Below are 24,788 nucleotides of genomic sequence, written 5' to 3'. Positions count from 1 at the left end.
TTAACACACTGTAACTATTCTAACAACTAGATCCAGGTTGAATGGAAAATTACTATCTGGTAGAAAAGTTACAGAAAATAGCAAAAACCTTTTCTAAACAAAAGTAAGCACCACCAAATCATGCAGAGGTAAATTATAAAATCCTCACATCACATACATCTTTACCTGTGGTAAAGGCATCTAATAGCTTTGTCTCTGTCTCCAAATCTTCAATATTCCCCAACAAATCCACAAAGATGAGTACAATATGTACATGTATTGATTGTTTTTAATACCCTTGGTTGAATCACATCATTTGTTCAATACTGCTCATATTAGGTACTAGCACCGATTAATTGTTTTTTGCAAATTGTTTTATTTGTCTCATTTCATCAGAGTACTGAATACAAACATTTGATCATCTTGGGTATTGACCTTTGACCTTGTAGGGGAGCCCATGGACATCCTCTTGGTTGCTTTTTGCAGCTTCAGTGTTCAAGTGTTCTTCGTTCAAACAGGTTTCGTGTTTAGTCTAGTTCTCCTCATTTGACCAGCTAGTAATAGAGAGATAATAAGACATGAATACATCAATACCAATCTAACCATTTTTCATGTTTCAATCATGAAGGAATCATTTGTGACAGTCTGATCATTTGGTCCGCATGTCGGCAACCAATCAAAGTGTTCAGACTTTTCTTTTGAAACACGGAACAATGTTTCAACGTTGTTGAGAACACAACACAAACTCGCTAGTCAAGCCCAAAATACTGCAACGCAATGGATTGGGTGAGTAATCCCCCCACTGCTACCTAGTTAACTAGAACACTACTTTATATTGTTAGCAGGCTCACAAAACAAGCTGTGTTAGTTGACTAGCAATGTGTCATCGATTTTCAACAACGTGGAAATGTATTCACAATTTTCGAAAGAAAAGTCTGATCATTACATCGGATCCCGACATGAGGACCAAAGCATTAGAACGTGTCTCATTTCTTGGTATTATGAAGGAATCATGTGTTGGTATTATGAAGGAGTCAGTAGTTCTGACCATGTCCTCTGCCATCAACTACCCGTCTGATGGTTCCTCCTGTAATGACAAACGCAAACCTCCGGTCACTACACAACCCTTCTTAACAAAAACAAGATATAATGAGCCCCTCAACCAGGTCTCGGGGTGGTAAAAGGGTAGCCCCTCGGCCCCGAGCCTGGTGGAGTGGAGAGGAAACAACAACCCATACGCCGAAGAAGAAGATATAATATTCATTATTATTTGACGAGGCACTGACCTTGGATGGTTTTTGTGATTCTGTCAGCGTGTGAGTCCTCCATATTGGCGAAGTCCACCCCTGAGGAGACAGGATTATTAGCCACACTTGTCGTTGTTAAACTAATAATGTATTTATTATAACAACATAACATTCAGCAATCTTGAATTGTATACAGTAGAGTGGTAGAGTAGAAGGGACATTACACTCCAAAATAAACGTTTTCTAACGGGTTTTCAGACCTCAAATGTACCGCTACTCTAATTTGTAGGAGTCCTACATCATCATCATTGTGTAGATCCATATTCATGTTACATTTTACATTTACATTTTTGGCATTTTAGCAGACGCCTTTATCCAAAGCGACTTACAGCAAATACATTTGACTAAGTAATTGAATCATCTATCCACCAGTCATAGCAGGACAAAAGTAACCTATGCTCGGGCCAGGGCAGGGGCAGAGCTACGGTGGTGGCACGGTGAGGGCCTGGCATGTGTGGGGTGTTCTGGAACAGCATTCTTTGGACAGATGAAACTAGGATCAACCTGTACCAGAATGATGGGAAGAAAAAAGTATCGAGAAGGCTTGGAGCGGCTCATGATCTGAAGCCTACCATTCTCTGTAAAACACGGTGAAGGCAGTGTGATGACATGGACATGCATGGCTTCCAATGGCACTGGGTCATTGTTTGTGTTTATTGATGATGTGACAGAAGACAGAAGGAGACAGATGAATTCTGAAGTGTTTAGTGATGTACTGTCTGCTCAGATCCAGCCAAATTCAGCAACGTTTATTGGACGGCACTTCACAGTACAGATGGACAATGACCCAAAACATACTGCGGTGAGGTCTATCCACCAGTCATAGCAGGAAAAAAATGTAATTGGCTCTTAGTGATGTCAATAATTGTGTGCTTTTGAAAAAAGAGCGCACTAGTGAGCTCGGCACCACAAAAAGTTCTGGACATCTATGGAAGACAACAGTGGTGAATGATCGCAGGATCCTTTACATGGTAAAGAAAAACCCCTTCACAACATCCAGCCAAGTGAAGAACAGTCTCCAGGAGGAAGGCATATCATTATCTAAGTCTACCATAAAGAGAAGACTTCACACAAACAAATACAGAGGGTCCACCACAATGTGCAAGCCATTCATAAGCCTCAAGAATAGAAAGGCCAGATTAGACTTTGCCAAAAAAACATTAAAAAAACATCCCAGTTCTGGAACAGCATTCTTTGGACAGATGAAACTAAGACCAACCTGTACCAGAATGATGGGAAGAAAAAAGTATGGAGAACGCTTGGAGCGGCTCATGATCTGAAGCCTACCACATCATCTGTAAAACACGGTGGAGGCAGTGTGATGACATGGGCAAGCATGGCTTCCAATGCCACTGGGTCACTAGCGTTTATTGATGATGTGACAGAAGACAGAAGCAGACAGATGAATTCTGAAGTGTTTAGTGATGTACTGTCTGCTCAGATCCAGCCAAATTAAGCAACGTTTATTGGACGGCATTTCACAGTACAGATGGACAAAACATACTGCGAAAGCGAATAAGCAACAACTGAAGACAGCTGCAGTAAAGGCCTGGCAAAGCATCACAAAGAAGGAAACCCAGCATTTGGTGATGTCCTTGGGTCCAGACTTCAGGCAGTCATTGCCTGCAAAGGATTCTCGACAAAGTGTTCAAAATGAACATTTTATTTATGATTTTGTTAATTTGTCCAATTACATTTGAGCCCCTGAAAATAGGGGATTGTGTATAAACATGGATGCAACCCCTTGAATTAAAGCTGAAAGTCTGCACTTCAATTACATATGGATTGTTTCATTTCAAGTCCATTGTGTTGGCGTACAGAGCCAGAATTGTGGAAATTGTGTCACTGTCCAGATTATTTCTGGACCTAACTGTAATTTCCTGATCTTATTCTGTTATGAGTTGAGTCATACAGTTATATGCCATGGGACATAGACTTATATTGACATTAGACTACCTTTGAGGTCTAAAAGCACCAAACAAATTCAAATGTCCCAGTGTAATGTCCTTTTAACATTGTGCACTCTCTGTGAAAGGGTTTGGATTTTTATTCGATATTTTGTCAACTTTCATAAATTGACTATCCCCACGTGGTCCAGTGGTCTAGCACCGCGGTCCACAGGTCACACGTGTGCCCATGTCGGCATGGGTTCGAATCCGGCCCATGCCCTGCTGACATGCCCTCACTCCTTACTTTCCTCTCTGTCTTCACTATATCTGTCCAATAAAATGAAAGATATGAGTGGGACAGCCCCACTCAGAAAAAATATCTATATATCTAATTTGACTATCCCCATATGAGGATGGAGGGATTGACCTCTGACCTACTGACCTTCATGTTCATGTACGTTGGTGACGCTACTTCTGCCGTGTGCGTACTGGGGACCTGTGGATGAGAGCGTTCAGGTCTTCATTGAGATAATAAGATCAGGTATTATTTTGTCTATCATTTTCTTATATCTCTGTATCTTGACATAATGGATCAGAGTAAAACATTGCATGTTTTGATTAGATTAGATTAAACCTTATTGTCATCGCAAGTACAATACAATGAAATGCAGTTTAGCATCCAACCAAAAGTGCAAATAGTGATATAAGGGCATGATACAGATATAAATAGAACAAGAGGTAGTGATAAGGTAACTATGTAATATACAGTATGTGCAGACATAGTATTGTAAACATCAGTATAGTTTAGAGGTTTATACAGTTATGGGCAATATACAGTTATGAGCTATGTACAGTGAGGTAGTTATATATACAGTATCAAATGTGCAGAATATAAAAGAAGCTATGTCAGGAGACATGTGCAATATACAGTAGTACAAAGGTAGTAATGTGCGGTGTACCTGAGACTATCCTGGTGACCTTGGTGATAGTTGGTTCTCCCGAGATGACCCTGGTCACCTTGGTAAAAGTAGGATCCCCCTCGATCACCCTTGTGACCTTGGTCATAATGGGCGCCCCCTCAATCACCCTTGTGACCTTGGTTATAGTCGGGTCACTTTGGATAACCCTGGTAACCTTGGTAATCTCTGGTGCTTTAAAGCAAAAAGAAGATTTGCAACATATTTATTTAACAGCGTCAAAGGGAACAACGAAATGATAGCAGGATTAAAAAGGCAAACTGGAAAGATCTTAAGCCGTAGGACGAGCTTGAATACCCAGTAGTATCCAGTAAACACATTTGATGTCAGTGAGGAAGATAAAGATGTAGTCTATTCCTTGATTTATACGTGTAAAGACTACTCCTTCCATACAAGCAGCATGAATACCGACCTTTCACTCTCTAAAAAAGAGAGTCATGACCCTTTCGTACAGCCTACATTTCCAGTGTCATTCCAGGCTTTTATGGATGTATCCTCTCTCATTTGATTAATGTTTAGATCCTGACGTTGGTTGGAAATAGTGCATGCCTCAACAATTAAAGCTGTGTTCTGAAAAGCTATAAAACAACACCAGGTGTCTGCTACACGGCTGGCACGTCTTTGCTTGTATGTGTGTGTAATAATAATAACCATAATGGTTTTTCATCTTGGATGTCAGTCATGAAATCCTGTCTCATAGAAAGCAAGGGACCCCTCCCTGTTTGACGTGTGCCAACGTTTCCATCAACTCAGCACATGTACAAGTCTCAACTCTTTTCAAGTGTTAAGTGCAATGTATGATTATTCAAATAAAAATATATCGAACAATCCTTTACTGTACCTCCTTGAATGGTATGAGTATGAGTATGAGTGATGGTCCTCCCTTAACAACGACAGGAGACACAAGCGGTTAGAGATTGTACAAAAAGAGTTGTGTTGCCAGCAGAAGTACAAATACTGTAGTTTCAAAAAAAGGGACACATAGTGGATATCCTGTTTGACTTACTCAGAAATGTGAGAGGGATTTCCTGATATCTGAATCCTGACACGTACTGTGAATAGAAGGGAAAGGGTTAGAAACACTATCATATACAGTATGTATTTTATACACCTTGTTCCACATAACTATCATCCAGAGGGCAACACTAAGCATGCTTATTTGTTGCCTGGGAGTAGTGTAAGCTGGAGAGAGATCTGCCTCTATTACGCTGCCTCAGGAAGGCCTCCAAGATCTCCAGAGACCCATCCCACCCTGGGAACGAACACTTTGTTCGGCTGCCCTCAGGCAGGCGGTTCAGGACCATGTCCGCAAGGACAAATAGACTGAAGCTCAGCTTCTACCCTAGGGCCATTCAGGCCCTGAACACAGCAAAGACCTAGGTTCTAGGCCCTGGACAATCTAGACAGTTTGATGGCAGCTACTAGATTGTAATCAAGTGCAATACTGAAATACAACTGTGAACATTTCAAACCTGCAAACTGCGACACTTTAAATGAATGTGCAATAATACTATGTGCAATATGACAACCCTTGTGTACATAAGGTTCAGAGATAGGAAATGTTAGGATATTTATAGCATAGCATAGAGTACAGCACAGTGTTTTATTTGTATAGTATAGTATAGTGGATAGTGTATATAGCCTTTATTTATGTAAACCAGCTCTTTCCCTTCTTGTTTTAGTATTTTTCTCCTAGCACCAGGGGAGTATGGTACCTGTACTGTATTAATGACAATAAAGACCATTCATTAATTCATTCATGTGTTGATTACTGTTACTAGTATATTATTATATTATTATTACTGTATTTTGCTTGACGGTTTACATGGCACCTGTAGCCAGAGGTAATCTTGTAGCAAAGAGATTCCTGTATGTGCCTGTATTGCAGGTTATGGATAATGACATGAATGAAATTGTATCTTGGCAGCGGTTAGCAAGAGGAAAATCATAATCATGCATACAGTAATTAGAAATGCCTGGCCTGGTGTGACAATGTGATAACTGTGTGTTAATTATAATGCGGGTATTCCCTGATACCTTGATCTGGATGTACTTTATGAGTCTCCTCAACAGCCCGAGGAAATCTTGGCTTCCAACAGGTTGATCTAGATCAAGGACAGGGTGTTAGGTATTGAGGTGGGGGGGGGGGGAGGAATAGCAAACAAAGAAACTGACACTCTTACCTCCAGGGTACAGGAGACTGTTGACAAAGTGAATAACTCCATTAGTGGCCATGATGTCATGCTCAGGGACAGTAACGGTGTTCACCTGCACACTGCTGTTTGCCTGAAGGAAAGGATTCATTCGTTGATGAATACATTGATTAAATTATTACAGACAAGAAAACCACACATTAACACTAGAACAGCCGTGCCTTTTTTACCTACTATAAGAGCCGCCCCTCTTTACAATGCTAAGCTGCTATTTACACACAACGACCACTAGTTGGCCGCTTGTAAATTAGCCTGCCTCCTACACAGAAAAACTGCAAAATAGCTTTATACTAGCTTATCCTGAAGTGATTTTGAAAATGTAAGGATACTGGGTGGTAGAATGCACATATCTAGGAAAAGTCATGAAAGGAGGGTCCTGAAATTTGATTGAGTGCAAAGATATAAAACATGTTTTACTCACCCCTCCATGGCTGTTCTAGTGTTAAATTATTTTTGAAACTGTTCACTGACACTGTACTCTATCTTACTCTATCAATATTTCTTTGCAGACAGTTTACATCATAATTGCTGATGATGATTTGCACATTTTCAAGACACCAATCACAGACGGATAAAATAAACAGTAAACAGATGTAATAAACAATAACAAATAAACAGATTCTGTTTCTGTTTATTGTTCAGGCCAGAAAACTAAATCACAAGGCTGCGAATATCATATGGTACAAGACCTCCCAATATAATATAAATACATTTAAAAGGTATGTAAATAACAGTTTATAGTCATTATTTGCATTAAACATCTTTGCAATACAACGTGGGGAAAACAAGGGGAAAGTTCCCCTCCACTAAATATAGATTTACTTTGATCACTGTTTGCTCGCTGATTATTTCCCACTTCCTGTTCTCCAAAAGATGTTTGAAGTGTTCCCAGAAGTATTTGCTCTGAATAATGTTTTGTGTATTTATTTGTTTATTTTTTCAAGACAACAACCGGTTACACATTTTTTTTGCAACGTGTGAACAATATGTCAACCAGCTGAGAGGGACTGGGTTTCCTGTTAACACTAGAACAGCCAGTTCTACAGTTCTAGTTCTACAGTTCTAGTTGCACAGGACCCTCCTTTCATGACCTAGATATGTGCGTTTTACCACCCCAGTATCCTTACATTTTCAAAATCACATCAGGATAAGCTAGTATAAAGCTATTTTGCCGTTTTTCTGTATAAGAAGCAGGCCAATTTACAAGCGGTCAACTAGTGGTCGTTGTGTGTAAGTAGCAGCTTGAGCATTGTAAAGAGGGGATCATTTGACCCCAGAGGCGGCTCTTTTAGTAGGTAAAAAAGGCACCGCTGTTCTTGCTTACAAGCTTGTTGAGTTACTTACAAACAGCACTCTGAGGTTGCTGCCCTGGAGAGACTTGAGGAGGTTGGTCACTCCGGTCTCCAGACCTCCGCCAATGAAGACGCCGTTGCTGAAGTGGTACAACAGGATGGTTCTGAGGGCGTTGATGTCACCTGCTCACGAAACAAAGGAACATAGGAATTAGACAAATAACACATACTATGTGTATTAATATGTGACACAGTCTGATCATTTGGTCCGCATGTCAGCAACCAATCAAAATGTTCAGACTTTTCTTTTGAAACACGGAACTACGTTTCAACGTTGTTGAGAATCACAACACAAACTCGCTAGTCAAGCCAAAATACTGCAACAACGCAATGGATTGGGTGAGTAATCCCCCACTGCTACCTAGTTAACTATAACACTACTTTACATTGTTAGCAGGCTCACAAAACAAGCTGTGTGTTAGTTGACTAGCGATGTGTCTTTGATTTTCAACAACGCGGAAATGTATTCACATTTTTCGAAAGAAAAGTCTGATCATTACATCAGATCCCGATATGAGGACCGAAGCATTAGAATGTGTCACATAGTGGATGTGTAGAGGGCTCATCAGTGAAACACTAAGGAAGGAGGGCGACCTTTGAAAAACCCTGAGAAGCTAACGTTGTTCCCAGTTCCCACTCCCACTAACAACAAGGTGTCAAGGTACGTGGTGCAAAACAAGAGATTGTACCACCTAGTCCTGCATCTGAACTAGCATTGATGATTATTTTAGAGAGACCAAGGAAAGACAATCTGAGACCACTAACTTTTCAACATTGCGAAATCCCGATCGTCCAAGCCAGCGAAGGCGTCGTCACTGGGAGCGAACAGGGTGAAGTCTCCCTCCTGTTTCAGCAGATCAGTCAGGCCAGCCGCCTCCATCAGGGACAGGAAGATCCTTCAAGCAAGGTCGAGCACAAACGGTTACCTCACTTGTCATCCATAAGTATCTGTCCCATTGCAACCACTTTAAACTTGTTACACATACAGTAATGTTACACAACTGCATATTGGAAGCTGAAGTCATCCTGGTTTAAAAGAATCAAAAGCACTTTTACTCCGGAGACATTTTCTCTGACACATTTACAGCCAAATAAAACAAAATGAATCCAGGCGGAACGTCTGATGCATGTAATTAATTAGGGATATAAGCAGGGGTGCACATAACTGGTGCGCCAGTGCGCATGCGTCGCCAAAATGCATGCTGCGCGGCAGATCAGCCGCATGAGGGCGCTTTTGCGCACCAAAAAAAAAAAAAGAAAAAAAAAAAGTTGATCACAAAAAAAACATCCTCTACCATGGTTGAAATTGAGGACAGTGATAATTTACAGCAGTCAAGAGAGCAGTGATGATGACGATTAAGCTTGTAGTATAAATAAATGCTTAGGCTGTAACTTTTTGTTGAAAAGTTGATTTCAGTGTTTACAGAACAGAGCAGTGCTTAAAGAGATCAGTTGATTTCATTGTGTTTAAAGGAGTCTGACAGACTTTCATGCTTAAAGAGCAGTCATTCGATTTTGCATTTGTTTCTTTTGTTTTGCACACAATCATTTGTTCGTTCATCTTTATTTATGAATAAATGTCGTTGTGCTAATATAAGTTATCCATGTATCCCTTTTTCATCCATCCTGTGGGACGGGTCGTGACTCGCGAGCTCGGGGAGCACCAAGCAGCATCCCTAGGTGCTCCTCTGAGCACTGGCCCCAAAAAGTTATGTGCACCCCTGGATATAAGGGTTAGCTTATCTGTATGGCTCAATCATCTGTGTAAGGGTATGTTGCAATCAGTGATCTGCTCTTTTTCTTCTTTCATATCGTTAGCCTCATAGCATAATTGCTTAAGTCAGGCTTCACTTCTGGTCAGCCGAGCCATCTTTGTATGTAGTGTCAAAGAGATGACTTGGGCAGATAGTAATTTTGGAATGTAAACAAGCATTCTGATAGGCTGATGTCATAGAGGCAATAACGCACAGTGAATCAGCAGTGTTAGGAGAGTAGAGTTAGGCAGATATCTCAATTTGGCCAAAATATGACATGAGGCAATTATGCTATGAGGCTAACGATACATTTTAAAATGTACATTGTTTAACAGCTTACTTGAATCCTCCGTTCTCTGTCAGGATTGTGAACATGGAGGAGTCAGCAGGTTTCATCAGGATCTTCATCAGGTGAAGGGCTCCGTTAGAACCCTCCTTGCTGCCCCTCACCAGACAGGCGTTCTCAATGCAGACAGCCTACAGACAGACAGACAGACAGGTCACAGTTTATATGTCAACCGGATATCATCACCCCCATACATAAGAAATGGTCAAATGGACTGCACTTATATAGCTCCTTTATCCAAAGCGCTTTACAATGGCCTCTCATTCACCCATTCACACAAAGCTACCATGCAAGGCGCCAGCCCGCTCATTGGGAGCAATTTGGGGTTCAGTGTCTTGCCCAAGGACACTTCGACATGTGGCCAGCCGAGGCTCGAACCGCCGATCTGCCAACCTTGCGATCATTAGACGCCGGCTCTACCTCCTGCGCCACAGCCGCCCCTCGAGACATAAGAATGTTCAGATTGTTCATGCCCTCAGAATATGACCTATGTTTGTTTACATATGCTTGACCACGTGAATTACAACTCGCGTGGTGGTTAGGCATTAGTATTAGGCATTAACTTTGACTGGTTATGGTTAGGGTAACTTGTCATGGGAAGGCGTTAGCAAATATTAGCATAAGCAACAAGAATTAGCACCAAAAAACAGGGAGTGTCCCTAGCATGATTTGAACCAGCGAGGTTCGGTGTTACAAGTTGGGCAGATGGATTGCCTACTGAAAGGGATATGTGGTATGTGTTTCAACCAGCAACTGTGCCTGCGTTTGTAAATTCGACGGAGCACACACTGGGTTCAATGTCATAAAGGGACCGAGTAATTTGATTGGCCAAGAGGCAGTCACTTGGACGCTCCGGCGCTCTCAGATCTAATTTATGAACGCTCTCTGTGTTTGGGCGCCAGTTCAGAGAGGGGAAGCGCTGCACTCACAGTACGGTAGATGAACACCCTCAGGAACTTCCCTCCAACCGTCTCCAGGCGCTGACCGTTGTACAGCTGGCCGAGGACGATCTTCTCCTTCACGATGTGGTTCTCCAGAATGACCCGGAGGAACCTCTGGTCCATCGACATGATCTCATCTGTGAGGGAAAGAGATTTCATTCCTCTTGTCAAATCTTATTATACAACAGTTAGTTCCGACCAAGTAATTTGATTGGACAAGAGGCATTCCATGAGTTACGATATACAGTATAACAGCACTGGGACTTTTAACTATATATCTATATAACTATATATCTATATAACTATATATCACTCCGCCACACAGATGTTCTACTAAATGACCGTTAATTAGACTACATTGTTTGTGTTCAGGTTACTAGGCAACAGTCCATTTGAAGTTCAGTTGCGGAACTATTCTTTGTTTATTTTTATGATTAAATAAACAAACAAATCATAATCTGTTGTCGCTTATTACTGTTAACTAATAAATCGCGCTAAATCTTCTTCGGTACTCGGCCTGCGGCCTCGTACCTACGACCGAATCACAGCCGTGCTGATATTCAGTATAACACACTCCCTCTCGTGTGATATTGGTTAATTAAAGATATGCCTGAAGAAGTTCTATGACTGAAAGCTTGCACAATAAACAACATTTTTTGCATAGTTTTGAGTGTGTGAATGCAACTTCACAATTTTTTTTTTACACAAATCTTAAAGATACAAATGTAAGATTTTGATATCATCATATTTATGCCATATTAAGTCATTAAGTTATAATGAAGTCAGTGAATAATCAACCTTATTTCTTAGTAAATCAACGACTCATTACGCACCCTGCTGTGGACAGATTGATCATGGCACAATGTATTCCTCAACATAACATAACTCCCAAGGGATCATAATGCCTTGCATACTGATTTCCTGCTAGGATTAAAAAATGACTTCCTGTCAGAAAAGGCTCAACTATACTTGGAGGAAGGTCTAATTGTGGCTGAGCATTGTGAGATAACCATACTGTTCAGTGCTGTATGTGGACCATGGACAAATCATGTTTTAGGGTCGAAGAGAAACATGTACATGTACCCCCCACACCAGGCAGCCTGGAGCATTATCTGGAGCATTATCCCCCCCTATCATTTTAAGGGCCAGTATATCTTGTATGATTATTATGTATTCCGCTTCATCTAGTCACATGTGTTACAAATTCTGGATTAAGGTATGGTGGGGTAGTGGTGGTCTTGGTCTAGTGGATAGTGAGTTGGACCGGTGATTGGAAGGTTGTGAGTTCAAATTCCACCTGAAACACCACCGCTAGTGTGCCCTTGAGTAAGTCGCTTTGGATCAAAAGCGTCTGCTAAATGGCAAATTCTAAATTCTAGGTATGAGACATCTCATAGACAGCTTGGCTCCTTGTGAGGTCTAGAATGTTCCCTGGATACTGGTAATGCTCTATTCTTAGGGGTTTACAATGCAGGCAAGTTTTAGCAACGTGACATCCCAACCCTCATCCCTTGGGAGCCCTGGCCTTATATGTACAGGTTATAGCTCACTTGTGAGTCAGCAAGAAGAATATCAGACTATTTCCCAGGCCCAAGCTTCCCAGGACAAAGCTGAGTGTAGCGTGTAGTGTATTTCCCCCACCTGTTTGAGGGGAGAGAGTGATGGATGTTCAGGGAGGGGAGATATGTGTGACTCACCAGTGAATGCTGCGTTGAGAGGTGCCAGGAGAGTGTACTCTGCCTCTGATCTCATGGAAGCAGCCAGGCCCAGCTCAGACACCATGTCGCCGAAGGTGGACTGAGAGGAACCGACCAGCTCCATAACCTGCTTAGCTTAGAAGGCAAGGCGAGGCAGGTTTATTTGTACAGCACATTTCATACAACAGAGGCCATTCAAAGTGCTTTACATACATTATTTAGAGAGGAAGAGGAGCATAGTAAGAAAATAAAAACGACAATGATAGAAGCAAATCTAAGAAGTAAATAGATCAAACATTTAATGAGACAATAGTTAATGGATAAAAGACATTGATAGAAGTGTTCAATCATAACAGCTGCAAAACATGAAGGTTTTTAGCTTAGATTTAAATATTTTTAGGGTTTGGGCCTGTTTGATTTCTTCTGGGAGTTTGTTCCAGGAGCATGCAGCATCGTAACTGAAAGCTGCTGCACCGTGTTTTGTTTTCACTCTTGGAATGATTAGCTGATTTGTCTCAGCTGACCTTAGGGACCTTGCAGGAATATGGTGGGATTTTGGTCCAAGACCATTTTGTGATTTGTATGTAATTAGGAGGATGTTGAATTCAATTCTCTGAGAGACTGAGAAGAGACAGAGGAAATGATGATTTTCCCAAAATCCTATGATTCTATGATATTACAATGTTTGCTACTGTTGAACATGTACCCCAGTACCTAACTGACCTTCTCTGCCAAACATACCCCCTCCCGGAACCTGCTGTCCTCACCTCAGACATGGGTCTGCTCCCCTCCCCGCACCAACTACGGACCTTCGGGGACAGAGCCTTCAGTGTGGCAGCACCTACCCGAACTCTCTCCCCACAGTGATCCGCAACGCCCCTACCCTGGACACCTTCAAATCAGCCTTCAAAAACCCCCATCTGTTCACCAAGGCCTTTGGCCTCTAATAATAATAATAATAATAATACATTTTATTTATATGGCGCCTTTCATGGCACTCAAGGTCGCCGTACAACAACAAATCTAAAAACAGCCACAAAATTCAAAACACAAAATACATAGAAACATACAGTATAAAACATAGCCAGCAGCAGAGCAGCACGGGAAAAGCAAATCAACAGGGATACGCCTGCGTAAACAGTTTTGAGGTGGGTTTTGAGGTGGGTTTTGAATGAGATGATAGAGTTTAGTTTAATAGTTTAATTTTGTCTCTGTCGCTGTCTCTGTTTTTTCTGTCTGACTTTAAAATCTGTACAGCGTCCTTGGGTTTGTGAAAGGCGCCAGTGGCGGCTGGCCGATAGAGGGCGCTGGGGCGCCGCCACCTTCACTTCCTAGTTGCGATTTGTAAAAGTTTTTTTTTTAAATAAACATTGTTTATTCACAAAATGCGGCTGATATTCTGTCGGCGCCTATCAGCATTCATTAAAAATCCTCCAATACAATAAACATTTTTATCTGTGTGTGTGTGTGTGTGTGTGTAAAACTCACTGTTAAAATACATAGGGGGAGAACGCGGGGCGCCGGTCAATGCAAGTCTATGCCAGGACGAATACTTTTCGCTTACACGTGAGCTGTAGCAGCGCTCCAATTGGCTGTCTCTATTTCTTGGCCAGGGCGCAAAAATGTGCGTCCTGAATCTCCGGTTGTATTGCAGACAATGCATTATGCTGAGGACTTCCGACTTCCGGTTTTCCGGACTTCGGGCTTCCGGAGTATTTTAAATGAACATTCGTAATGTCTGTCTCTGATGTTCATGGTCAATTAAATCAGCCTATTTTGTGCAACTAATAATGTTCCCGCTAATGGGTTAACCAAGCAGCCTCGCACCTAACGTGCAAGCACCTATCTTCGAACTATTCATAGCAATATGCGCGGGGCAAAAATAATCTATTGCCTCTAAAATCACCACGAACAGAACGGCGGAGGTACGGGTAAACACGGCTCATGTTCTGTCATCAAAGGTAAGAGTTGGTTTTCTTTAACTCAGCTGATGCATTACCTTGCTGTTGTTGTTTACCGAATGCTCCATCTGACTGTCACACTGTGATTGTACTTGTGTAAACAGTAACACAGACACAGTGAATTTCATGAATGAAAGTGAAAGTTCTGTCACAAAACACCGTTACGTATCCTCACACATGTTTAAGTGGGTATTGCGTGGGTAAAGTGAAATTACGTCTTTGTTTTGAGCGCCAGTGCGTGTTTTATGCGCTGCGCGCGCGGAAGAGGACCCCCCCGCCACACTGCTGTGCCCCACCCAAAAATGTTAGCACCAGCCGCCACTGAAAGGCGCTATATAAAACCAAGACATTATTATTATTATTATGTTCTAACATTGTATGAGATACTTTCGTGGGACTAACCTGAGTCGGGCATGAGCACCTGGTCGATGAGGTGGATGACCCCGTTGGTGGTGACGATGTCCTTCTTCAGCACCATCTTGATGCCGTTCACGGTGAGGCTGTCCCCGTCGCAGCCGATCTCGATGTTGTTCCCCTCCAGGGTCTCGTAGGAGGTGCCGGCCATGATGGCCTCAGAGCACTGGACAGAGTTCAGGAGGTGGAAATTCATCAGGGCTGGAAGAGAAGCAAAGTAAATGGGTTTTTAAAGTTTTAAAGGGCTGTGAGGATATTGGTTTCATTGGTTTCATTGGCGTACGCTGCTCAGAAGTCCTGCCACCTCGTTGGAATGTACAGTAAGGGGGCACATCTAACGGGCACCTATTACGGATTAGATTCGGATGAATTCGATACGTTTTTTTAAATTGCGACGTTAGAGCGCGCCAGACGCCTGCTAAAAATGAAAGAGCCGTGCGTGGGATGACATCACCACCGGCGCTACAGTACAGCGTATGACATAAGTAACCTGGAGGTCCTTTGGATCCCTGGGGTCCCTGTGAAAGGAGACTAATGGCTGCTTCACTGCGATATTTTGCCTTTGTGTGAAGTGGTCTGTTCTCACAGTTTAGGGCAGGCTTGTGAGTAATAAAAAGGTTATGGATTTGTGTGGCTGCCAATTCACCCTGCTCTCCTCAGTAAGGCAGCTGCTTCCTCCTGCCTCTCGGGCTTTTGGCACTATTTGAAATAATGTTAATGTTCAAGTGCTGTTATTACGCTACCGATTATTCAGATGGCACACATTTTGTTGCGTCTACCTAGGGCACCGGGTGTGTTTCCGAGTTGTATTTAAAAATGAAAGGGACGTTTTTTCCTGAAGTGTTGCTGAGTGGAAAGAAGACTCCGTGCCACCCAGACATGAATTTTCAAAGTGACAGTAAAAGTTTTAGATCGTTAAACGCGTCAAATAATCAAAAGAATATCTTTAAAAGTTTCCGTTTCATTTTTTCACTATTCATGAAAGTCCAAACATCTGAAAGTGGAGCTTTTTTATTTTTTTTAATACGTGCTTTCACAACTGTGGTGAATTTGACAACATACTGTCTAATAATCGCTCCAAATCCATCTGTTTTGAATAGGAAAAAATGCTTACACAAGGGAAAAAAAAGGTCTTTGTGATGTCTGGGTCCATCAAACATGCCAACCAGGAGATACTTTTCCTACACTTCATCTCATTACACACATGACTCAGTTTGGAGATCACCTGTTATCAATATAACGTCTGACTGTTTCCCCCCCTCAGCTGTTTAAAGTGTCTCATGTCTGTGTTTGTAATAGGCATTCCAGAGAGGTGATAGAGGTGATTCCAGATGAGTTCTGAGACTAGCCTATGGTTCACCTTTCAGGACACCCTTGTCGCCCATAAGTCTTTCCAGAACGTCCTTGTCCAGCTTCTCGAAGGCCTCGTTGGTTGGGGCGAACAGGGTGTACTGTCCTGGCTCACCCAGCTTGTCCAGCATGCCCGACGCGAGAGCCACAGCCTGAAAAGAAAGTTGTTTAGGCATAGAACTCGAGCTGTTTTGTAAAAATGCGTAGAATAGAATAGAGTCTATTGACTTTTTTAAATATGTGGCATGTTCTAATGCTTTTTGGCTCCTCATATCGGCAACCGATCTAAATGTTTTCGGACTTTTCTTTTGAAACACGGAACTGCGTTTCAACTTTGTGGAGAATCACAACACAAACCAAGCCAAAATACTGCAACGAAATGGGTTGGGTGAGTAATCCCCACTAATGTAGTTAACTATAACACTACTTTGTTAGCAGGCTCGCAAAACAAGCCGCGTTAGTCGACTAGCGATGTGTCGTTGATTTTCAACGACGTGGAAATGTATTCACATTTTTCGAAAGAAAAGTCTGATCATTACATCGGATCCCGACATGAGGACCAAAACATTAGAACGTGTCACAAAGCATTAGAACGTGTCACAAATGTTCCACTTACACTCAGAGACGTGAGGTCATCGTCAACATCAATGACATCTTGGATGGTGTTCCCCACCGCGGTGATGACACGGTCGATGACGTGCACCACACCGTTGGTGGCCACCTGGTTGCCATGAATGATCCTGGCGCAGTTCACAGTGACCACCTGCACACAACACAACCCTCATCGTTCCTACGAGTTCCATCATGGCACTGGAAATCACTGTACTGTACCTTTAAGATGCTAAGACGCTAACAACCTTAACACTAGAACAGCCATGGGTAGGGTCATTTGACCAAGTGAGTAAAAAAAGTGAGTTATCTCTTTGCACTCGATCAAATTTCAGGACACTCCTTTCATGACTTTTCCCAGATATGTACGTTCTACCACCCAGTATCCTTACATTTTCAAAATCACATCAGGATAAGCTAGTATAACACTATTTTGTAGTTTTTTTCCAGTGTGGGAATCAGGCTAATTTACAAGACGCGCCAACTAGTGGTGTTTGTGTGCAAACAGCAGCTTTCCGTTGTAAAGACTATGGTCATTTGACCCCTGAGGCAGTTCTAATAGTAGGTAAAATAGGCACTGCTGTTCTAGTGTTAATGGAACAAAAAGATAAGAGACTTACCCCGTTGTTGTAGTGGTTGATGTACAGGCCCAGGTCGTTGTACATGGAGGTGATGGTCATGCCGTTCTTCAGGTCTTTAGTTAGGTAACGCTTGTTAGCCATGTGGTAGTGGAGGGCGTTGTAGAGCTCAATGTTCACGTTGCTGACCAATGCACTCCTCACTGTCTGTTAGATATAACATATATTAATTAGAATTTGCCATTTGTACATACACAAGGTGTATAAATGGCCATTTAGCAGACACTTTTAATCCAAAGAAATGTACAATTACAGATTACAGGGACATTCCCCGTGGAGTAACTGAGGGCTTACTCAAGGGCACACTAGTGGTGGTGTTTACCAGTCCAACTCACTATCCACTAGACCACCAATACACCCATATATATATATATATATATATATATATATATATATATATATATATACAATAAGCATTTTATTCTCCAGCAGAAAGAAATGACTATCCTAGTGTTCTTTTAGTGGCAACTCACCTCATCTAAAAGATCCCAAGCATCATTACTGGGGGCGAAAAAGGTGTAAGATCCAGACCCCTCGATCTCCTCTCTCAGCTTGGAGATGTCAGAGTAGTCCTGGGTGGAGGAGGCCTTCACCGGCCCCAGCGTACCGTACACATGGTCAATAGGAGCCACTGAGGAGAAAAGGTACGCAAAGGTACCATAACGTTTACATTCATAACCTACCTCTTCATCTCACACATCAAAATACATAATTCCATGCGCAATATGTGACACAGTTTGATCATTTGGTCCGCATGTCGGCAACCAATCAAAATGTTCAGACTTTTCTTTTGAAACACAGAACTACGTTTCAACGTTGTTGAGAATCACAACACAAACTTGCTAGTCAAGCCAAAATACTGCAACAACGCAATGGATTGGGTGAGTAATCCCCACTGCTGCCTAGTTAACTAGAACACTACTTTACATTGTTGGCAGGCTCACAAAACAAGCTGTGTTAGTTGACTAGCGACGTGTCATTTTCAACAACGTGGAAAGAAAAAGTCTGATCATTACATCGGATCCCGACATGAGGACCAAAGCATTAGAATGTGTCACATATGTTGTGACGTCAAAGTAGTTTGGATAGTTTAGGTCTGTGTTGTGAGTAGTAGGTTTGATTTGGATTAACAAAATATGCTGTGTAGTACACTATGACTTACAGGACAGAAGCAGTACATACCTGCAGGGCAACCTCGCATCCCGTCCAGCTTCATGTACCCTGGGCAGCACTCATACAGCACAGTCCTGAGGGGCAAAACAGAGAGATATTAACACTAGAACAGCCGTGTCTATTGTACCTACTATAAGAGCTGCCTCTGGGATCAAATGACCATAGTCATTACAATGGGAAGCTGCTACTTACACACAAAGACCACTAGTTGGCCGGCTTGTAAATTAGCCTGCCTCCTACACAGAAAAACTGCAAAATAGCTTCATACTAGCTTATCCTGATGTGATTTTGAAAATGTAAGGATACTGGGTGGTAGAACGCACATATCTAGGAAAGGTTATGAAAGGAGAGTCCTGAAATTTGATCGAGTGCAAAGATATATTTAAAAAAAAGTCTGTTCTAGTGTTAAATGCGATCGATTCAAAGTGTTAATGAACATCCCATTACAACAAACAGTGCATTAGTAGGCTACATGATTATGGAGACATTAACTTTTAACTGAATAAAAATGGTGAATTGACATTAACGGTCCCATGTTTCCATATGGTACTCATTATCTCTTTCATTACCCAAGCCCAAGCAGACCATGTGGTCCAATGGTGCGGGCCAAAAACCCCAATGGAAATGCTGCCTCCAGGATTATGTTGCCATTACAGTAGGGGAAATAAACTACTAATAACCTTGTCTTTGAAGCTAAACAATTAGCTTAGACCACGATGTAGGTTTGGTTAACCTCTAAAACGTTATGTTTCTGGTATTGAAATGTTCTGGCATTTGGGTCGGGAAATCTTTATGATGGGTATGATGATGTGAAACCATTCAACCCCATGTGTACCACAAAGAGTTGGAGAGAAAAAGCTGTATGGAAAAACACGATTAATGCAGCTATAGAAATATCAAAACGTACTACTGGAGATCGCCTAAGGTAAACCTACAAAATAGCCTAATGTTTTTGGTTACAAGAATTGGTTACTTTTTGGACATGTAGCCTGATATTTTCTCTATTTTTAGACTTGGTTAGCTAGTAGACATGTATTAGGTCACCTTCCATAACTCATAAGGAAGATAATGGCTGGACAGAATAAGCATAAATCAGTCTCGGAACGAAAACAAGGGGGAAACCCAATGTACAGCTGCCGAAGAACACTTTACTGAGCAAGTCTGAGCACGTATGGGTTACATATAGCGAGTTACAGTAGGCTACACCGAAGACCTGATTTATACACTTAGAACATTTAGGGGGGCCTCGCATCTCATCTACATTTCAGCCCCTGGCAATCGTCAGATAAACAGTATTCAACAATAAAACCCCTCACAGTAATATGCTCACACGTAGCCGTTGGACGTGACAATACCACAGGGGCTTCAAGTTGGCGTGAGTTTAGAGAGAGAGTTAATTATAGAAGAGACCTTCAACCACTGTTGTTTTTATGGAGAGAAACATCCATAGATGGACACTTGAGCTAGAGAATGACTCATTAAACGTGAACAAGTATGCATTCATTTCTGCTGCTTCAGGGTATTTCAGAGGCATTCACAGGTAGTGAAACAGCAAGACCTTAAATGCCTTATTATGGCCTTGTGCAAAAGGCTTACAGCATGTTAGTGATCTGCCCAAGGGAGTATTTAATTTCTTAAGCACAATGAATTGTTAACATATACTGTAGGACAAATCAACATTTTGCTGAGGGTGTGAAAGTGCACATTTTATCATGGAGGTCAATGGAAAACAAAATATTAACCACCACTGCTCTTACACCTTTCAAGCTATTCACACCAATCCAACTGTAAAATGTACAAAATCATCAACCCTGATGAAAGCTCTCTGTTAAACATTTTAAAATATTAACCTTCTATCTATCTATCTATCTATCTATCTATCTATCTATTTGTTTATACAGTATGCTACCTTCTGACCATCTTTTATCCATTGTTCCATCGTACTATCTCACTTTCTTTCAATTACTCAGCAAATCTATATCTATTGTTTAAAACCATCTTTAAAAAAAAACTAAATGTGACAACATTCCTTCTGGAACTTCTTTTCTAGTTCATCTGAAGTGTTTCTAGATCATCTGAGTGTTCTGGGTGTTCAAAGCTCATCATCCACAGCTCATGCATCAGAGGGGGCAGACACAACGCAGATGGGAACAGACTCGCTATCGAAAGCCTGCTCTCTGAGTGGAGGTTTCCAGGTCATGGCTGGCTGCCACCCTCTCCCCACATAGCTCTCTCCCACGCACGGAGGAAACCCAGACTCCTTTTTTTGCCATGTTGCTGGAAACTTCTGTTTGCTCAGCATCCACAAGGGTCTTACTGAGGATAACGTGTAACCCAGCCAAACATACAGTGTCGTCTGTAATTATTGGGACTGTCAAGCACTCTTTCTTCGTTTGGCTTTATATCCCGATGGTTTGGGAGTTTAAATCAAACACGTACTGTACTATGAGGTTCATGTATGGATTTTCATCAGCTTTTATGCAAGGGTATTTGTGTACATCTTCTTTCCCGATTTAGAAACGACAACACTATTTATACATAGTCCCTATTTCATGGAGAGTATTAGGACAATTGTCTGACAGGTGTTTATGGTTTAGTCAGGTGTGTTTTGTCACACCATTTGTTCAGGCATAGGAGAGCTCTCAATGTGTGTTCTTGATTCTAGACTGTGTGTTTGTGAATGTGTCAGTCAGAGACTACAATCCACAGAATAGGTCACCAGCAACCAACTACTAAAAGGTCCAAAAAAGGACCGGTCAGGTTAGAGTTTGCTATAAAATACACAAAAAAAAGCTTGAAGAGTTCAAGAAAAAAGTTATTGTGGACCACGAAGACTTAATGTTATGATGTGCCATTGTGTAGTCATTGTGTACAGAAACATCTTAGCCTTCTCTAATGTTTTAGGAACATGACTTCATGACTCTCACCACTCGTGTCCTACTGAAAACACACCGGAGGTGCAGATCTAAGCTCCTCCCACATACACATTCTCATCCAACGTTTTTTGGGGGAAGAAGCGAATGGAAGACAGAGAAGAAGAGGACCCAAGGGTCCTGTTCCTGATAATTGAGAAAACAGTCTTGTCTGCTGGAGTACAAGCAAATCCCTCCAAACTAAATGCATGGGGCTTCAGCACACAGAAAGACAATGACCCAAACATATGTGACACAGTCTGGTCGTTTGGGCCGCAAGTCGGCAACCAATCAAAATGTTCAGACTTTTTTTTTTTTTACACAGAACTACGTTTCACACAAACTCGCTAGTCAAGCCAAAATACTGCAACGCAATGGATTCCACTGCTACCTAGTTAACTATAACACTACTTTACATTGTTAGTAGGCTCACAAAACAATCTGTGTTAGTTGATTAAAGAGTGTGTTCCAATTAAACATGCATTTAGTTTGCTGAGGAGACTTAAGGCAAAAAGATGTCAAAACAGACAACAACTGAAGATGGCTGCAGCACAGGGCTAGCAAAGCATCACCATGGTTACAGTAAAGGACTAGCGAAGCATCACCATGGTTACAGTACAGGGCTAGCGAAGCATCACCATGGTTACAGTACAGGGCTAGCAAGCATCTGGTCAATAGGTCGCAGATTTCGGGCAGCTATTGCATATAAAGAATTGTTGACGAAACACTAAATATGAGTGCTTAATTTGGACATATTATGAATCAGTCCCAATACATTTCATATCCTGAAATAAGGGCACAATGTATAAAAGAGTTGTCATTTCTAAATGGTGAAACCAATATGATGAATGGACTTTATGTACGTTCAAATAAAACTGGAGAATACTGAACTAATACTTTACTAACCAACTAATCCAAAAACATTTGCAGTGTAGAGCAAAACAAAGAAGAAAATGCTTCACTTCACCAATAATTATGGAGGGAACTGCATATGTCAATGTCAAATGGAGAGAATCCTGTTCTTTCCAATGAAAAAAATACATTTAACAGTAATCAAGGACCCTATCATTATCGAGACACACAGTGCAGTTCTCTAAGAGCAGCACAATATTTTCCACAGCTCCATTGCCATAGGCTACATGGCTTGGCTCCATGCTTCAGCAAGAAGGCGCTGAGAGTAACTGGAACAATGAGAGACAGATCCTCTGAGGTTATTCGGTGTCTGAATCGCTCTGTCTACTATGTGGGCAGCCTCTATGTGCTGAACTGGTTTCCACTTTTCCGCCCGTAAATATGCCTGAAACCTCCTGGCGGAGAACCAGCGGTTCACCCCTGTGGCATCCAAGAATGACCACGCTACCAAATCATAACAGCCATGACCGTATTATGTTGTAATGAAGTGGGCTTTTCCAGTATGTTCCATGCAAGAGTGGAGGCTTTATAGAATAATCTGGATTTTAATAAAAACGAATTATCTATTACCTACTACTACAGTATCCTGTCTACTACTCTCTGGTTTTCTTTGTTTAGTGTTTTTCCTGTTCTGTTTACACTGGATGAACAGGGAAGAGTATATACATCTCTAGAACTAGCAACAGAATGGATACCATTGTTCTTGAGCAAGACAGTCCCAAGAAGAAAGAAAAGTTATATAATAATATGAATAATAATATGAATAATAATATTTCTTATAGACAGGATGGGACATCCAATGGGAGTTTAAAATACTGCATCTAGAGATTGCATGGTGTGAAACTTCACACTGTTACATAAACTAAAATCAGAATGTATGTAGAGTAATCTGAGTTGTACGGTGTTTTTTTGCACAGGTCAGCACTTTTTTTCTCAAGAAATATAATGGCTCAATGAATAAAGAAGGCGAAGAAGACTTGTGCCTTGTACTAATCAGTGGATGTGATCTAAACTATACATGCAACAGACCATAGCTAAAAAACGATATCATAAGAAATCCATACTGTACTTGTAAAACATCCATACACTGTTTAAACTGATCTCCAAGTTAGGAGATGTATGTTTTCCATCCACGCTGTTGTGGATCTATAGGTCATTGTGTCTTGGGCCTTTTAACCTACAGTACAGCTTGCTTGTTAAAGTTGAAGAGTGTCATGTCCCTTTTTTCGAACGAAGGAGCCATAAAGTTACACATACGCTTTCTTTCCACAGATGGCCCCTTGGTACCAATTACGACAAGTGCTGAAGTACTTCTTCTTGGTCCCCATGACCTGCTGGAGAGCACAGACATTGGGTCTGATGTGTACCCAGGGACAGAGAGGAGACAAAGCATGAAATGACGTTAAGATGGGCGAAAGTATTTCTGCTTGCAATTTTAACTTTTTATGCTTAGAATTTAACCTTGACAATATGGAAATCATTTGAATTTCAATTCACAAGAACAAATCTGATACGGGATGCAATATAGTTGGAAAATGAATTCAGCAAAAAAATATTCAATTCAGATTTAACTTCCATGTACCAACGTGACGTCATAATTATTTGAATTTGACTTAAAATTCTCATTTTAAAAAGTGTTTCACTTTCCTGTTCAATTCAAGCACAGCATTCATAAATGGTAGTACTAATAATAATTAATAAAGAATACTCCTAATAATAATACAAATAATAATGTTCCTTACCCCTCCTTTCTGGCCCTGATGCGACTGTGGGTCACTATCTTGTCATACGCGGAGGAGTCAGCCCTGTCTAAGACAGACAGCACGACCAGGGCAAAGGCAGCCGCAAACAGGAGCTTCATCCTTAGTTCCTCACAGGCCTCCAAACACAGAGAAATGTGAGCAGGCTCCTAGAGACAGAGTTTATATACCACTAGTCACTCTCACCACGCTGGGAGGACTGCGGGAGATCAGACTCACCCCTAAATCACCAGGAAAGGAACCTCTCTCTAAGACCACGTTAAAAGCACCAATGCTGTGAGCTGTCTTGTCACATAATAATGATAACTATAACTTTTATTTGTATAGCACTTTTCCTGCAAACGTTGCAGCTCAAAGTGCTTTAATCATTATATAATCATCATTTAATGATTTAGTCATTTAAAGGCAATATTAAAAAGATGGGTTTTTAGTCTTGACTTGAACATATTTGCTGAGGTTGCATCCCTAATGTAAACATTTTTGTGAAAAATATATTGTTGTAGGATTATATGTCTAGTAAGTATTCAATTATAATGAAGGCACAATCATTTCTGATACTTATCATTTGCTCCCACTACCGATTATCTTGTGTCCATTGCTCTAT

General features: G+C 41.4%; 1 protein-coding gene and 1 long non-coding RNA gene across 2 annotated transcripts; both read right to left on the bottom strand.

The window, feature by feature from the left end:
- Positions 1-218: 218 nt before the first annotated feature.
- Positions 219-1,320, bottom strand: LOC308165720. Its single transcript, XR_013937673.1, has 3 exons — positions 1,266-1,320; positions 1,028-1,066; positions 219-533 (listed from the first exon to the last, which is right to left on the bottom strand). It is a non-coding gene; the product is annotated as an uncharacterized lncRNA (long non-coding RNA).
- A 2,289-nt stretch (positions 1,321-3,609) lies between these two features.
- On the bottom strand, positions 3,610-24,285 carry postnb (periostin, osteoblast specific factor b; the record flags this gene model as incomplete). The annotated part of the gene is made up of 18 exons (XM_080526496.1): positions 3,610-3,671; positions 4,135-4,326; positions 5,159-5,204; positions 6,190-6,257; positions 6,336-6,438; positions 7,710-7,840; positions 8,483-8,613; positions 9,812-9,948; positions 10,747-10,895; positions 12,456-12,590; positions 14,819-15,031; positions 16,191-16,332; positions 16,797-16,943; positions 17,410-17,574; positions 17,901-18,058; positions 18,610-18,674; positions 23,682-23,780; positions 24,167-24,285. The coding sequence occupies 18 exons, from the start codon at positions 24,283-24,285 to the stop codon at positions 3,610-3,612; spliced, it is 2,262 nt and encodes a 753-aa protein (XP_080382622.1).
- Positions 24,286-24,788: the final 503 nt, after the last annotated feature.

This window comes from Nansenia antarctica (genome assembly GCF_963989245.1).
Source record: "Nansenia antarctica genome assembly, chromosome: 1".
Taxonomy (NCBI): domain Eukaryota; kingdom Metazoa; phylum Chordata; class Actinopteri; order Argentiniformes; family Microstomatidae; genus Nansenia; species Nansenia antarctica.
The sequence above is the reverse complement of the archived record's forward strand: the minus strand, read 5'-3'. Positions and strand labels throughout refer to the sequence as shown.